We start from the raw sequence: 15789 nt of genomic DNA, 5'->3' as shown, positions 1-15789 counted from the left end.
CCAGTTTGCCTCCTTTAGCTCTTTTCCCCTTGATGAAAACAAAGACGACTGTCCATCTTGAAAAATAGACAACGGGGTTATGGAGCAAGTATGATACGACAATACCTCGGTGGCTGGCCCCATGGATGGGGTGGTGCCCTTTACCGATCATGTCTCCTGGAGAATGGTGCTTTTACATCAACCTCCCCATCGGCGCCGTCACCATTCTCGCCATTTTTGTTTTCCTCCAGCACCCCAAACAGACGCTGAAGAAGCCGGACTCATGGAAGGGCCAGCTGGCGCAGTTGGACCCCTGGGGAACCGCAGCCTTCATGCCCGGTATCGTCTGCTTGCTTCTTGCCCTCCAGTGGGGGGGCCCCAAGTACGCTTGGGGTAGCGCCCGCATCATCGTCCTGTTCATCCTCTTCGGTATTCTTATGATTGCGTTTGTCGTCATCCAGATCTGGAAGGGAGAAAACGCAACCGTCCCGCCACGCATCGTGAAGAATCGCAGCATGGCCTTCGCAAGCTTTTTCGCCTTTACCCTCGGCGCCTCGTTCTTCATCCTGGTCTTCTACCTCCCGATCTGGTTCCAGGCGATCAAGACCGTCTCCGCAACCAAGTCCGGAGTCATGACTATTCCTATGGTCCTTACCGTCGTGATCGGCTCTATCATCGGCGGTATTTTCATTTCGCTAATTGGATACTTCACCCCATTCTTTTACATTTCCGCCGTGCTTAGCGCCGTCGGCGCGGCTATGCTCACCACCTTCAAAACAGACACCGGCTCCCCGAAATGGATCGGCTACCAGGTCATCTACGGCCTCGGAGTCGGACTCGGGTTCCAGCTCCCCATCCTCACGCCGCAAGTGGTCCTGGACATCAACGACGTCGCCGTCGGGATCGTCGTGACGATGTTCTCTCAGCTCCTTGGCGGCGCGCTCTTCATCTCCGTCGCCCAGAACATCTTTACCAATAAACTTTACAACGGTGTCATTATTGCGGCGCCCGGGGTGGATCCAAAAAACGCCATGGGTCAAGGTGCCACGTCGCTCACGACGGTGATTCCGCCTCAATTCCTCGACGCGGTGCAGGTGGTGTATAACAAGGCCTTAACACAAACGTGGTACGCCCCTGTTGCCATGTCGGCGCTGGGCATTATTGGGGCCTTCGGTGTTGAGTGGAAAAGCGTGAAAGGGAAGAATCTTAGTGCTTCGGCTGCTTAGAGAGAAAGGATATCGGATATCAGCCTCTCTCTCGTGCTCCCTTTTTTCTTTTTGCGTTCTTTATAATATTTTTAATATCCGATGTCTTGATTTTTTTTTTTTTTTTTTTTTTTGATTCCCATTTCAATATACACCATTGTATCATTTTCTCTCTTTTCTTTCTTTTTCTTTTTGCTTATACTTTCTCCTTTTTGTATTATGATACCACATTCCACTCCACACACAAGTTCTGCTATATCCTGCCTAGCACCATCACCTCGCCCCAGCTCACTTCCCGCTCTTAATATTTCTCGACAGCTTCTTGCACTGCCACCCGTTGTTCTTTTTCCCCCTTGGACACCTTATTCCTTTGTGAATTATGTCGTGAAGGGAGGGTGGTAGTCACCCTCTAATGAGTCAAGCAGGAGCCAGCGAGGGACTTTCATTTTTATCTCTCTTTTGTTCGAGCTAGATAGACTTGGAGATATAGAGCTAGAAATCGCTCAACGCCAAAAAGAAACAAAAAATAATTGAAGAAATGTCGGCATCCCTTGTCGCTCCCTGGAAGGCCATGTGACCACACCCATTCAAGCAGTGCTAGAGAGTTACAATTCATCAACGGTAGTAGGTAGCCCATTCATTCATTGCACTGTGTGGCATACTGCGGCTGTGGCCTGTTTAATCAGTTGCTTTTCTGTATTGACGATTCTCTAAAACAAGAAAAAAAAAAAAAAAAAAAAAAGAAAAGAAAAGAAAAAAAGGAGGGAGGGGGGGAACAAAAATGTCATATTGTCTTGTCATATTTATTATCACACATCATAATTGTTTCGTCATTCACATGCATAACACCAACCACCTATTAAAAAAAAAAAAAAAAAAAAAAAAAAAAAAAAAAATTCAAGAAAGAGAGAAAAAACCCCCATATATACTATCTTACACCGAAAAGCCGACTTCCTGCTCCAGTCCCGCCGCAACAAAGAAACCATTAACGTCCTTTCCACTGTAACTTGCCCTTCTTCCCTCGCTGCTTTATTACCGCCATTGCCATCCAGATCCTCATCGTTGGTTTCTAGGTAAAACATCATGGACGGGCCTGTCCCCGCACAGCGTGTAGCCCATATCATACATCGGGTAATGCCCCGAGAACATAGATAGCACGTTTTGGATGGATTGATCATCCATTCCCTGGCTGGGCATTGGATATGGCCTCCCCGGTTCGGTTAGTGGTGGTTGTGGTTGTGGTTGCGGTTGCGGTTGCGGTTGCGACTGCGGTTCGGATTCGATCCCCGCTCCCGCTCGCGGTGCCTCTGCGCTTTGGAAGGGTACGTGCGCCATATGATAGTTCACGGCGTAACTGCTCAGGGTGTTCGTGCTGGAGTCGCAATGGCCATAGCTGCCTGGGCTGCTGTAGCTGGACGACGAGGTAGACGCGTTATGGCCACCGCCAATGTGGTTCTCGGGCCTAAGAAGAAATCCCGTTTCATTTGGGTTTCCTGTTGCATTTACACTTGCATTCGCATATGCGTTGGCATTTGCATCGATATTTGCAAATCCGTAGTGCTCCCTATGCTGATATACTATATCCCTAACAATCTCAGCACTGGTCCCAGTATCCGACGAAGAGGCACTGCTCCCCTCCCGCATGCGCGGGTGACAGATGATAGAATCTAAAATCTTCAGGCTAGGGGGACATGCCTTGGGCTCTGACGCGGGGCCGTAGCATTCCGTCACGGCGCTGGTAAGGTCGAAGCAATCCGCAGGCTTGTCTTGAATGGACAACGGGTTGTGTGGGTATTCCAGGTGCTGGTGCACGCTGATGTTGCGAATGAGCATTTCCACGGCGCTGGCGAAGTCGTCGGCGATCGGATAGATTTCCCGCAGGCGGACGATTGTCCGCAGGCATTGGTGTAAGCCGTTTATGCTGCTGAGTCTGATAGAGGAGCCTGGTGAGACGAGGGTGTCGATGACGAACATTGCGATGGCGGAGAGGAGAGGGGTGCTGCCGTTTGAGGGGAGGTAGCGGGTTAGGTTTAGGTGCTGCAGGTCCTGTGTGATGGATGTTATTCCGGCAGCGGCGTGCCGGACCTTTTCGAGTGATTGTCGGTGTAATTCGATCGGCTGGAGTTTGTTTGGGAGGGCGCGTATGATCTTTGGAAGATGGAGTGTGCTTCGCGTAGCGAGATAAATTAATCTTAGCATCGCGCGGTGAACGTGCAGGACTTCCTCGCCTTCGGACAACTGGCAGCCGAACTGTGGGGAGTATCGAGTTTCCTGGGGGGTGTTGGCGAACCATGTGTCTAGGCCTTCATCAAGATGTCTGATCTGTGTGACATCCGGTACCACTTGTTTCGGGATAAGGGCCATCCTAGCAGCTCTCATCATCTCGATGCCCTCGACCGGAGTGGGGTACTGCAAAATGAGTGCATGATGTAAATGGTTGCACAGTTTTATCTTCTCAATGAACAGTAGTGCCAAAACTCGCTGGTATTCTGGGTTGCTAAGGACTTCGCTCGCCCCGATCATTTGCCACAGGTGGGTTGGAAATGGCTGGAGGTCAAAATCGTCCAGGTTGATCATGTCGAGGTCATGTTCACCGTCTCTGAGCCTTATAGGGCGCCTCAGACCAAGCGCTATCATTTTGTCTCTGCTGTATAAAATCCACCAGGTACGTCTCCAAATCCGTCTTTGATCAAGATCCATCGAAGCGGTTGTGGCATCAAAATGCATGCCGTTAAGTCTGGCCAAGGCCAGACTGATGCCGATCCAGTGAAAGCTGTCTTTCTGGTCAAACGGAGTTTCCATCCAATAACTCATGAGCATTAATGTCTGAATAATAACAATGGGCTCCTCTTCATAATCTTGGTCATAAAGCGCCTGCAAAAATCGTCGGGTTAAAATCTCAAAGTCATCTCAGAAAGAGCAAACTGTAAAACCTACCCTCACTCTCTGAAAGAAGGCCTTCCGCGCTGCTCTTCTAGATTCATACCCTGCCATGCGCAGATGCTTCATATTAACGAACGCCGTCCCGGCAAACATTACAGCCTGGAAAAGCAACAGACTTATACGCTTTCTTCCAGTGTTCTCGTAGATGGTCTGTAGGAAATCCTTCAGGTCAAGGAAGGGCATGTAAACATGAACATAGTTTACAAAGCTTTTCAGAAGTGCATTCCGAAACGCAAAATGGGGTATTTCGAACACCCCCTTCTTCTGCAGGTAATTTAAATCGTTAATCTCGAGGTCCACGTGGGATTGCTTGATGAATCGGGGAAGGTCTATATCCGGTTCTCTACGCATGGGCTCCGGTGCGGGCCCGAAAAGCTGATTCATGATGGAGAACATGTTTGTCAAAATCATGTCATGCGCGATGATTGGATCGGCTGGCGGTTTCTGCTGCCGCGACTCGCAGTCGCTGCTACTATCGTAGTCTTGAATTTGTCAAAGTCAGCGGGCGGTGTTTATTCCATATCATATGTACCAAAACCTCCAGGGAAAGTTTCAGGAACGTGACATTGGAAATTTGTTAAAAGTGGAGGAAACATTAATAGGAAATTAACTTACCATTGTTTTGTTCGCCGCTTGGATTGCCTGAAGATTCGATGAGGTCGTTGTTCGGTGCGGCAATTCCCGCGTTCCCATCATTGTTGTCAGTGTATGTTCGCGGGTTTCCAATGAGTGTCGTTGTGCCATCCGCCGTACGAGCATATCTTGTCCGTTTGCTCTCCGCAATGATACATTCGGCGCCATCCAGGCGGCAGTTAGTGCAGGGCGTGCTCTTTAATAGAACATCACAGCGAACTTTCCGAGCACGACAGCTGCGACACGCGGCGGAGGCTCTCTTTTGAACAGGCCTTCGCGTGCTCGGACGAAGGTGGTCTTCGTTTTTCCTCTTTTGTGGGTGCATATTTGGGAGTAGTGTATTTGCCGCCATGATGGTTTTTTGGATGACTGGAATCGAAATACAGGTTGGGAGGGGGAGCCTGTGATGTTTTCTATTTTTTTCTTCCCCATGGACCCTTGAAGGAAGCTGAGGGGCGCACTGGAGCTTGGGGGGCCAGGATATGATACAAGTCAGACAAGTAAGCAGGGGCGCCGCCAACCCGTGTTGGACCCCGAGTCTTTCGACAGTGCAACGAAGAGGGTGGAGCCGTATCCAGAGTGGCTGGCCTCGCACCCCGATGGTAGGCTGACCGAGTTTCCTTAGTCACACGTAGTCTCCCACTACGCAGGAGTATGGCTCAACCCGGGTCGTTGGCCCGCAAGGAAAAGAAGAATTCGAAGGATGACCCGACGGGGTCATCGGCAAGATCGTAAGTCAACTCCACAGTTCAACGGCCCAGGCTTGGAGTGCACAGGAATCGTCAGTTAGCCCAAGCGCCATAAAGTAGATCTCGCGAGCTTAATACTTTTCCAAACCCCAGGCTGGAGCTCTGGAAGCGCCAACGTCGTGCCTGATAAAATAAAACACGGCCTTTGAGGCCTGGATAAAACGGGCCTGGAGTTATCATGCATCTATCCATTTGTTGGATTTTTCGCGTCAAATGCGAACGCTGCCTAACCCTACCCACTTTTTTCACAAATTCGTTGGAAAATGCGTTGGCAGAAAAACTTGGAGATTATGATGATGTACTAATACATAGGCTATCATTTTTCCATTGGGCTTGCTGTTGACATGGGCTCTCATATCCAGCAAAGTTTGGAGGAGATTATCTGCTCTTCTGTTCGCTAACCCTTTTCCTGGTGCATGTTATGGATCCACTCCATCCTCGTGAGCTAATCTATTTTCGTTGTAGGGATCTAATGCAACCTTGCCGAAATCAGAATAGGACAGCCGGCGTCCCTGAATTTTTGCTTGGCGAGTGGATTTGGGAATGACAGGTTAAGAACAGTCAGCTCGGAGAGTTTGGACACCTTGTTCGAGATACGGACATGGGCGTCCATCCATCCATGCATGGTGCTGACGGCCAGATGAGAGGCGTTTAATATTTGCTTTTCCTGGCCCTCTGCCTAAAATTGCTTTTATACTTCCTCTGCCCGCCAGCACATCCTCATTCAGCCACTGGCTTAATGCCAGGGGTTGCTCATCTTCCTTGACAACAGTTCCATTTACCGCCCGAATTCTTACGTCGAAGGTTGCCCCTGCAGACTTCTCTTTGAAAATCTCCAATGTATCGCCTGTAGAGCTTGAACTGCCCTTGGACATTGACCGATATGTTGCTTTGCCCAACTGTCTCGCATCATATTCGGAGGAACCAGTTGTGAGGGTATAAGGGGAATAATAGCTGACGTCACTCTGGTAGGAGAATTGCAAACCGCGAGACAGGGAGGCGTTAATCTCCAGACCGTTAGGATTGGATTGATACGTTGAGCACACTTCAAGCGGATAGGAGCTGGCTATTCTGCTAATAACGAGGTCCTTTTCGCCCATCAAGTCGAGAGATTCTGATGTAGCATCTGTCACTTGTTTGATCAGCTGTGTCTGACCTTGCTCTGAAAAGGACCCCGAGTTGGAAAAGCTTAGGCTTTGAGTCCATTGCGAAGAAGGAGAAGTGACGCTTAATGACCTAGAAATTCGAATCGTATGCGATAGGGTTTCATTCATACCCGTAGTTGGATTCTGTTGCCATTCGTGTGAAATATCCGATCCGAACTTTGTTGAAACAACGGGGGCCACATCGCCGCGTCGATTTATTGTAGATTGATCGACCAAGCCCCTCTCCCCTTCGAGATAAATGAATATCTTCCCGGTTACGACCCAATATGATCCAACCGTGTCTGAAATTTCTGCAATTCCGTTTTCCACATCTCCAAGACCAACAACCTTTATCGTAAAAGAATGAGACTGGCCATCAGCCAAAACAGGCAAAAAAGGGGTAATGTCTATTTCTGGCTCGCGAAGGTCAAAAGCATCAATACCGACAATTGGTTTCCAAAATCCAGGCGAAATCCCGCCTGTGAAAATGATTGGAAAAGGCCATACAACTCCCGCCAATTGATCATCTATAAATAGCTGAATCTCCCGAAAAGAGGAGTATCCGTACAGTGGCCCCGCTGTTTTATTAAACGTAAGTACGTCGGAAGACAGGACATTGCTGTACCAGAATTCTTCCGTGGATTGGCCACAGGCAGATATGGACACTGTGGCTCGCGAAACATCTGGATGTATAATATGTGTCACAGTCGCGTTATCATCTGGAATATTAAAGCCACTTGGAGAATCTGCTACTGAAAGCCGGGCGGAGATCGGGAGTATAATATCTGCCGCCCTAATCCCATGAAATTTCAAGGAAAACTTGGCGGTCAGCTTCACGTCGAATGGGCCGGTGTATTTATCGTTGATTAAATTCCCAAGATCGAAAATTAACTTCTGGGGCTTGGCCCATAGTGCCTTGTAGAGCGACATGTCTTTGAGGTAGGTCCAAATAATACCATTAGTCGTAGGTTCGGCCGTTGATGTCCGGAATACTTCGGTATCGCCAAGAAACATCAGCGCAAGTCTATCGAACTGGCGACCTTTGGATGTTACTGTCATAGTCATGATTACAGTGTCGAAATCACATCGAGGAGGGACATAGTTTCCTTTTTGATATCAAAGTGTGAATTCATGTTACAGCGATGCGACGTAGGTTTAATTAATACACGAAAAGGTTTGGACTTACCAACAAACGGATGGCCATAGCTAGAACCAAACTCATGTCGCATCAATAAAATTTCCGCATTGCATCCTCCTGGGATTTCGTGTGATGGTTCATCGGGAACCGGCTTGTACACCTGGAATACTCGGAGTTGCGTGGCATTCAACTGAAGAATTTCCTCCTCTGGTGATACTGGATTTGGAGAAGCGTGGCCTCTGTAGAAAAGCATAAAAAGCACAGTAAAGACGCAGAGAGCATATGTTGGACGTCTGCAAAAACTAGTATTCTTCCGATTGAGATCCTGCACCCCAGCGAGGTTCTTTAGGCTCTGCCGTTTTGGCCCCATCTCATCTGTGGTCAAATCATTAGTCCCAGTTTGATAACTTGGAGGGATGCGCCTGGCCTGAATAGCTAGTTGGTTTCTTTATATAGGAGCCATGGGAGCGTGAGCCCGAGCCTCAAAATTGGGGCGAATTTGCCTCGAAAAAACGACTTGTCGCGTTAGTGTGTTATCACGCCCTCAGGGTATCATGGGATAGTTACTATAATAGCCTGAACATTCGTTCCTGCGCCGGCTTGAAGAGGTATTTAACCGTGTTATAAGAGAAATCGTTGCCTTTACACGGTTGGCGTTGAGAAAGACTTGTCTCAGCATGCTCAGCCATCAAAGAAATCAACCCTCCCATGCATACGGAGTATAATATCACACTCTTCAACATCATACATCTACCTCAAATATCCATTCAACCATCATGGATCTTATAGGTTTGAATTTATAGTTTATCTAGCTTCATTATCTGCTACCGTAGAAGCTCTAATGAAGAATATTGGTTGTGATATTACATTATGAAGATGGGTAATGTTTTGAGAGCTCGTGAAAATGTTTTTGTTAAATATGAGACCATGCACCACCCACCGATCCACACACCTACCTACCTAGGCTAGTATCTATCCATCGTCGCTGGATATCATTTCATCAACATCATCAGTAGATAAACATATCTATAAATGATAGTTAGCGATGATAGCTAGAAACGATATTATCAAGTTGTTCTGATTGGGGAAAAAGTAGCCTGGAAGAATCTTTAGAACGGACCATTTACTACAATACAGTCCGTACATATACGCCTTCCAAATACAACCACAAAGACAAACACACCCATAGAGGTGGCCCCTCCATTCAAACTCCGTAGAAGGCTCCATGACGTTGAAAATAGTGCGGACGCTCACAGCTATCTGGAAACTGTGTTACTGGGGGTAAAGGCACATCAAAAAGTGATTCTGGAGCGGGGAGCAGTTTTACCTCCCTCAAAACAATTGCCCTACGGATCTGCAATTTCCACGACTCACAGCAGACCGGGCGACAAAAATCGGTTTAAGGTGCGCAGCGGATTGAGCAGCGGATTGAGCAGCGGAATTGGGTGCTTTCAATTCCTCTGGAGCGGGCACAATGGGATCAGGATGCGCAGTCAGATTCATCACAGCACCTTCATTTTAGTTTTTCTAGTTGTACAGTACCTGCGTTCCCTCAAAACAAGCATGGATATGGTTGAAGGCTCCACCAAACTGGGTGGACAAAATCATATATTCTAGAAAGATGCCATTGTTTGTGTAGTGAAAACACTGCATCACAGAGGGGCACGGTGGGTGCTGCGAAAAGGCCTCATAGATCTTAAGTTCCCCTTTGGAATTGCTCTCTCTCAAATTCGCCAGGCTTTGGGACCTTGACGACGATGAGAGGATGAACCTCGTACACAGATGAAATCCCTCCTCCCCAGATCCAGTGTACTGTACATAGCAAATTGGCGCCGGACATCCATGGTACGGATGCAATGTTAGAAGCGATATATTGCAAAGCAGAAGTGGAAGAACCTGTCTGCTGTAGCGGTGAGGAGGGAAACGAAAGAAGGAACTGGATCGGAGGTTGGGGAGAAAAGGGTCTCAGCCGGCGCCGAGGATGGGCCATATCAGAGCTGCATTACACCCGCATCACCACGCAAGGACAAGGTGACCTCTTCAAAATGCGTGGCCTCCACACTTTACCTAGGTAATCTAGGGCCCGTTCTTGTCAATAAGAAGCATAGCTAAGTTAGCTCTACTATATTAAGTCCAGTCCATTGCTTCAAGTTCTCAACGCAGTTCATTCTTCATCTTTCAAATATAAGAGAATAATATACAGTCATCAGTTTATCAGCCTATACTTAGTACCACTAGTACTCTTCTGACAAAGGAAAATTAGGGATTGCCAACAAGAATAAATAATTCTCAATATAATTGATCTATTTTTCTTATGTGGTTGTTGTAATATTTGATTATAAACATGTTGAATGACATCCCACGACTGGAGACAGCGGACGATATCATGTGATTGAATTCGCTGCTGCCGGGGGAGGAGATTTGCTGGCCCATCTACGGAGTATACGAGGACGAATAAGCATCACGATTGCGCACCAGCATTTGAAGCCCTGGAGCTGCATTGCAGGATAAAAGTAATATGTTAGAAACTGCTCTTTATCAACACATAGTCGAGTATGTCGAATGATACAAGGCGAATCCTAAGGTCCGCGGCAAAGCAACAGGAATCTATATCTCAACCTTCCTCTCTCAGGCCTCCTTTAGATGCGCCACCAGCACCTGAACACCCAATAATCACCATCCTCCGAGGTTCAAAACTGCCAAACCTTTCCCCGGCAGAATGCAAACTCCTCTGTGAAAAACAACTCCGCCTCTCCAACGACACCCCACACACCCGCGCCTCAGTATCGGGCCAACACCTCCGCAATGCGCTTGAAGCTAGCCTGATCTTCGCCCAGCATGAGGCCCGAAGCGCGGTTTGCATACACCCAGCTGGCTGGGTGCTAACCTGCGCGCATTGCTTCGGCGAAACGGAGGAGGAATATCTCGCCTCTCCCAAAACCCGTTGGCTGCTCTTCTATGACGGACGAGCCGTGCAGGCCGAATGTCGCGCTTGGGACGCGAAGCGGGATCTTGCGCTTTTGAAGATCATCGCCATTGAGTCAGGTGGCGCCAGTGCAGGGATTGGCCCGAACAGTAGAAATAATAACAATCGTAATGATCATGATCACGATGCCGATGCTTCGTTTCCATTTGTGGCCCTTGCGGATTGCAAACCTGCCGTGCATATGCGGATCATATGTATCGGCCAACCTGGCAGTGAGGACCTGGAGTCTGCAACGGACCGGAAAACCGATTACGGTCTTGTAGAGGTATCGCGCGGCGCGTTTAAGGGGATGGTCCCTGGCGCAGACCCGTGTAATAATTCGGAAATCGGCACGTTGAAGCATGATGCCTGGATGTATTGGGGCCACTCCGGCGCGCCGCTGTTAAATACAGCGGATGGGAGTTTGATCGGGTTGCATTCGTCTTGGGACGATCGGACGGGAATGAGGCATGGTGTTCCGCCAGTTGCGATTGAGATGTTTCTGCAGGAGCACGGTGAAGTAATGCGCGCTGAGTCTGTTGGGCAACGAGTGTGCACGATCTTGGCAGACGGGAAGAAGGAGGTGCGGAAGAGGGGATTAGTTCAAAGTTTGGCTGCGAGGCCAATGGCAGGAGTTCAAGCTCCTTGCGAAAATGGTAATGCTGATGTGATTGTTATTAGCAGTGATTCTAGTGATGATGGCCACGGGGAAACATTGTGATTGTGATTTTAAAGTTATTCTTCTCCTATGAGAAAGTATGTTATCTCGCATTTATCCAAAGTAAAGGCAGGGGTATATTTGGTGTGAAAAATGAATATTTGCGTTGGCATTTGATTAGCCATAGAATTTGTCATGGTTTTGGGTTCATAGTATACATCATTCGAGTGGACAAAAGAAAATATCAGTCGTCAAGTATGTGTCTAAGTCTATCTTTTGCTGTAATGGGGAATGTCGGAAAGGGAGAAATAGTATTGTATTTCTCCCACACAATCGGGGCGCTAGAAATCCCCAACTCGCCTTCACGAAAAGACGTAATAACATACACCTCACATCAACAGGCGCCAAGCACCAAGAATCAGAGCAGCTGTACCCGTGCAGACACCCCTGGAAGAACCAAAAGGAATCCCAAGTCAGCAAAGCCGCGATGATTAAATGAAACAAAGAAACGTGAGAAGGGAACATACATCAACCATTGCAGAGTCGAAAACTTAACCGCCTCCACCCTCTCGCGAAGGCCGGCAACTTCTTGCTCGATTCTCGTTTCCGTCTCCTTGATTCTCATCTCCTGTCCGTTTGCCTCTTCGCGGATCCTGCCTTTTTCCAGGTTCAAATCTAGTCTCACAGAGGCCTGTGTGCGCCCTATTTCGTCACGGAGGCGTGAGTTCAGTTTTTGGATGTCCCCCGCGATGCGGTCGTGGGAGGCTCGGGTTAATTGTGATTCGGTGGAGTCGGAGTTTAACAGTTCGGAGCGGAGTTTGGCGAAGTCGACTTTTTGGGTATAAGTGGATCGCTCGGAATCTATATGAAGATGCATAGTGGAGTTAGAATTAGTGGTCCTAGGAGAGCATCTGCAAAGGAGGGATTTGACAAAATGAAGAGCTGGGGGAGCCGCACCCTCTCTCAGAACCATAGTGCGTGTCAAATTCTGAATGGACTCTTCGATCACATCATTCAGCACCCTCATCAATGCCACTGCCTGCTCCTCGCTAAAGCCCTCGCCTTTGAGTCGCTGGACGATTTTGAGCGTGTCGAAATGGTGATCCCGACAGTTGGCAGGTGTACTGTGGAATGCGCGGCGGGCAGGTTTGAATACCGCCACATACACGCCATTATGTCTTATTGAAGCGGAGTTGACATCGCTGGGAATATTTGTCGAGGAAGGGGGTGTCCTGGCGATGGAGGTAAGATATGAGCGAGAGGAAAGGGGGGAGGATCGGGAGTGTCGCGGAATCGCTGGCGAAGTATGTAATGGCCGGTTGGGGACTTTGAGTGGTTTCTGTTTTGGGGCAAATAGGTGCAGAGAAAGGCCGGGAGACGATGCAACCGTCACAGCTTGTGGGTTTCCAATGGAGGAAGATGCATTCCACGTTATGGGCTGGACGAGGAATCGGGGGAGTTTGACGACCTGCTTCGAGTTCGCCATGGTAGACTTGTCGATATGGGCGTAGCGGGGAAAGCGTTTGTTAGCTGTGGCTTCGGCCTGGAGCCGTATTCATGGTGCAGGAAACCCGGGGCGTGTAGGCTGTGTGGGTTGCGTATCTCACCAGAGTGATCTGGGATACAAAGGAGATCGGTGAAGCGGGTGGAAGATGACGATGATGCAGGCAGGAGAAGTTTTATTGTCGTAGTTTCCGCCGAAGAAACCTTGGAAGCCAGTTTTCGGCCCGGAAAAAAACTCGGCCGGGGGACTTTCTTTCTTGATAGACCACAATGGCAACAACGTGGATGCAATAGGTTTGAAGTTGTCGCATCTCCTGAGACTACTAGTAGATGGGGAGATGGTTCTTTGGTCTTCCGAACTCTGCTGTTCTCTGGGCTTAGTTCCTGATATTCGTAGCAATCGGCCAGGAAAATATAAGACAAAGTTAGGAGGCACTATGAAGCATATATATCTCAATCTATGCATGACTTTCTTCTGCGATTCTATGTTCCTGTGGCTTTGATATTGAAATGAGAAATTCCGATGCTCCCCAGCGTGTCATATCTAAAATGCTGCAAAACATATCAGGTCGTACACTGTGTTCTCCCGCCCTCTCCCCTTTCAGGTAAGACAGCGGAACATCACATCAAGAGCATGGAGGAAACAGGGCCAATATTCTCGCTAAATAGTCATCGTTTTTGTGTAGCTGGTCTAGTAAAAACGTGCCTCTATTTGATATTTTGCATAAATCCTCTTTCCCCTCCCCATTTCCTGCACACACCTCAGCTGGTGAACCCCTGGTCTCTTTTCCGTTATAGCCCAAAGATCTCCCTTAGCTGTTTCATCGTGTCGTCCGGGTCCGTGACTTCGTGTCCAATCGTCCTAGGGTCTACGTAAATTTCATAATCATTCCCCCCCTCGAAGCACTTATCACCGAAGAAGTGGATCGTGGTGTACTCGACACCGCTGATGTTTTTCTCTGCCTCAACGTGTTGGAGGCAGTATGTTTTGTCCCAGCCAGTGGGGAACACGTCGAACGAGATTTGGCCGCCGATTGAGAAGCTAGGTACGGAAGGAGATGTTAGGAGAGTGGATTAGAGGTCTAAGCTGGATGAAGTGCGCAGAAACTTACGTGAGGCCGTAATCGGCAAATTCCTTTCTCAAGGACTCCACCAGGGTCTTGCGGATGTTGTGTATTTTGTCATACCTGGTCAACCTTATTAGTCCCAAAATAAGAAAATATAAAAGGCCGTTTTCACCAGGGGGGTGGAGGGTGGGAAGGGCGAGCAAAGTGAGTCCCCGTCACTCCCCGCAATTAGGACGGACACACGTACGCCTCGAATTCATCTCTTTCCTCAGTGCTCGCACTTCTCCCCACAGGACTAATATTGACCATTCCGTTTCTGTATTCCACAAATGTTCCCCTCTTCTTTGGCAGCTTCACGCTGGAAATGTACCGCAGGCAATAGTCTACTAGGTTCTGATACTTTTCTTCGCCCAGCCACTGGATGAAGCTGTTGGAGGCCATAGGCTTGCCTAGGCGATACGCCGTGAGGCCGTTTTCCGCGAAGCAAAAGTCGAAAAGGGTGGTAACATCAACCGTGGCGGAACCTAATTGCTCTTGTTGCTTGGGCAGGTTGGATCCGCCGACCTGGGAAGTTTACAATGCAGTTAGGATGCGTTGTAGTATGCTTTGGGGATGGCCGCAGCTCACAAATCCGATAGCGCATTTATGTCTTAATTGTGAGAGCAGCTGCAGCATTTCGGGGGCGACTGTCTGGATAATACACAGAGCGCGAAATATGTTAGTCATTGGTATACTACAAGAAACTTTCCCACATAACGAAATGGAGTAGAAATCAAGTGAAGACAGAATCGAAGGGGAAAAGGCGCAAAGACTTACCCCTCTCGCTGGCGTCAATGTCTTGTCGACATCGAAAAGGCAGATGGTGTTCTTGAGCGGCCTGGCTTCAAGCGGGGGGTAAACGGCGGCTGCTTCAGCCATTTGTGTTTATCTTCTTTTGCTGGAGTATGTGATTACAACGGAAGACTGGTCGCCCTGTACGAGGGTATCTGGAATTGGGGTGAGAATTCGAAGGTATTGTAGAACAAGAGGTGCTGCGCTTGATGTTTGACGTGGATTGTTGTGGTGAGGGGCAGATGTCAGAGTGGTAATTTTTCTCCTGGCTGGTTTCAACGTCACTGTTCAACCATGTCGCATCTACGGACACTTTTGCTTCGATCTGTACTAACGCTCAACTATATGAACCTGTTTCATAGAATTTATCCTTCATTTAATCAATACGTATCTAACACAAGAAAATAAAGTTGGCGGGAACAGAAACTAAATATACAATCATGGCTGAGCTGCTTCATTGGCTTAATAATATTCTCGAAATTCTTCGCGATATAGCAAGCAACAGGTTACAGTTGAACGTGGTTTATTAAAAGTTGGATGTGGTTTAAAAAAAGTGGGTCTGAAAAATAAACCATGCTCACCCCTCACCCCCTCACTAAAATGCATACACATTAAACAACTTTTACGCACTCTCACTATATTATTAATCAGCTCTCATTTAGTCATTCTACTTCAACATCTGAGACACTTCAATATCTGAAAAGCAGTTATAAGCTAGAATTAGTGATTAATATTGATTAAGAGATAGAGCTTTGAGAAATGAGATAAAATCACTGTGCCCAATGCATTTGAAGATGTGTGAGATATGTATTAGACATGACTAGTGTATGTAGTTTTAATGGGGAGGTTGACATGGTTTATGGTCAAAACCACGCCAAAGGTTATTCCGGCCCGAAAAATTAACCATGTTCAACTTTTTATTAACCACGTTCAACTGTACGCCCGCAAGCAAAGAGCTCCTGTTGGTAATGGT

The 15789-nt window shown here is 48.0% G+C and overlaps 6 protein-coding genes across 6 annotated transcripts; 2 read left to right on the top strand and 4 right to left on the bottom strand.

The window, feature by feature from the left end:
• Positions 1-149: 149 nt before the first annotated feature.
• HCAG_04144 (predicted protein) lies at positions 150-1205 on the top strand (the record flags this gene model as incomplete). The annotated part of the gene is made up of 1 exon (XM_001540254.1): positions 150-1205. One exon carries the CDS (start codon positions 150-152, stop codon positions 1203-1205), a length of 1056 nt encoding a protein of 351 aa, XP_001540304.1.
• Positions 1206-2240: 1035 nt separating this feature from the next.
• On the bottom strand, positions 2241-5112 carry HCAG_04143 (predicted protein; the record flags this gene model as incomplete). The annotated part of the gene is made up of 3 exons (XM_001540253.1): positions 2241-4058; positions 4122-4609; positions 4743-5112. 3 exons carry the CDS (start codon positions 5110-5112, stop codon positions 2241-2243), a joined length of 2676 nt encoding a protein of 891 aa, XP_001540303.1.
• Positions 5113-5978: 866 nt separating this feature from the next.
• Positions 5979-8162, bottom strand: HCAG_04142 (conserved hypothetical protein; the record flags this gene model as incomplete). Its single annotated transcript, XM_001540252.1, has 4 exons — positions 5979-6188; positions 6307-6745; positions 7223-7760; positions 7841-8162. The coding sequence occupies 4 exons, from the start codon at positions 8160-8162 to the stop codon at positions 5979-5981; spliced, it is 1509 nt and encodes a 502-aa protein (XP_001540302.1).
• Positions 8163-10347: 2185 nt separating this feature from the next.
• HCAG_04141 (predicted protein) lies at positions 10348-11478 on the top strand (the record flags this gene model as incomplete). The annotated part of the gene is made up of 1 exon (XM_001540251.1): positions 10348-11478. The coding sequence occupies one exon, from the start codon at positions 10348-10350 to the stop codon at positions 11476-11478; it is 1131 nt and encodes a 376-aa protein (XP_001540301.1).
• Positions 11479-11804: 326 nt separating this feature from the next.
• Positions 11805-12901, bottom strand: HCAG_04140 (hypothetical protein; the record flags this gene model as incomplete). The annotated part of the gene is made up of 3 exons (XM_001540250.1): positions 11805-11862; positions 11943-12276; positions 12373-12901. The coding sequence occupies 3 exons, from the start codon at positions 12899-12901 to the stop codon at positions 11805-11807; spliced, it is 921 nt and encodes a 306-aa protein (XP_001540300.1).
• An 809-nt stretch (positions 12902-13710) lies between these two features.
• On the bottom strand, positions 13711-14903 carry HCAG_04139 (eukaryotic phosphomannomutase; the record flags this gene model as incomplete). The annotated part of the gene is made up of 5 exons (XM_001540249.1): positions 13711-13960; positions 14031-14105; positions 14233-14549; positions 14613-14675; positions 14802-14903. 5 exons carry the CDS (start codon positions 14901-14903, stop codon positions 13711-13713), a joined length of 807 nt encoding a protein of 268 aa, XP_001540299.1.
• Between the last annotated feature and the right edge of the window lie 886 nt (positions 14904-15789).

The sequence above is a fragment of the Histoplasma capsulatum genome, genomic scaffold (assembly GCF_000149585.1).
Source record: "Histoplasma capsulatum NAm1 scaffold_4 genomic scaffold, whole genome shotgun sequence".
NCBI classification, from domain to species: domain Eukaryota; kingdom Fungi; phylum Ascomycota; class Eurotiomycetes; order Onygenales; family Ajellomycetaceae; genus Histoplasma; species Histoplasma mississippiense.
The sequence above is the reverse complement of the archived record's forward strand: the minus strand, read 5'-3'. Positions and strand labels throughout refer to the sequence as shown.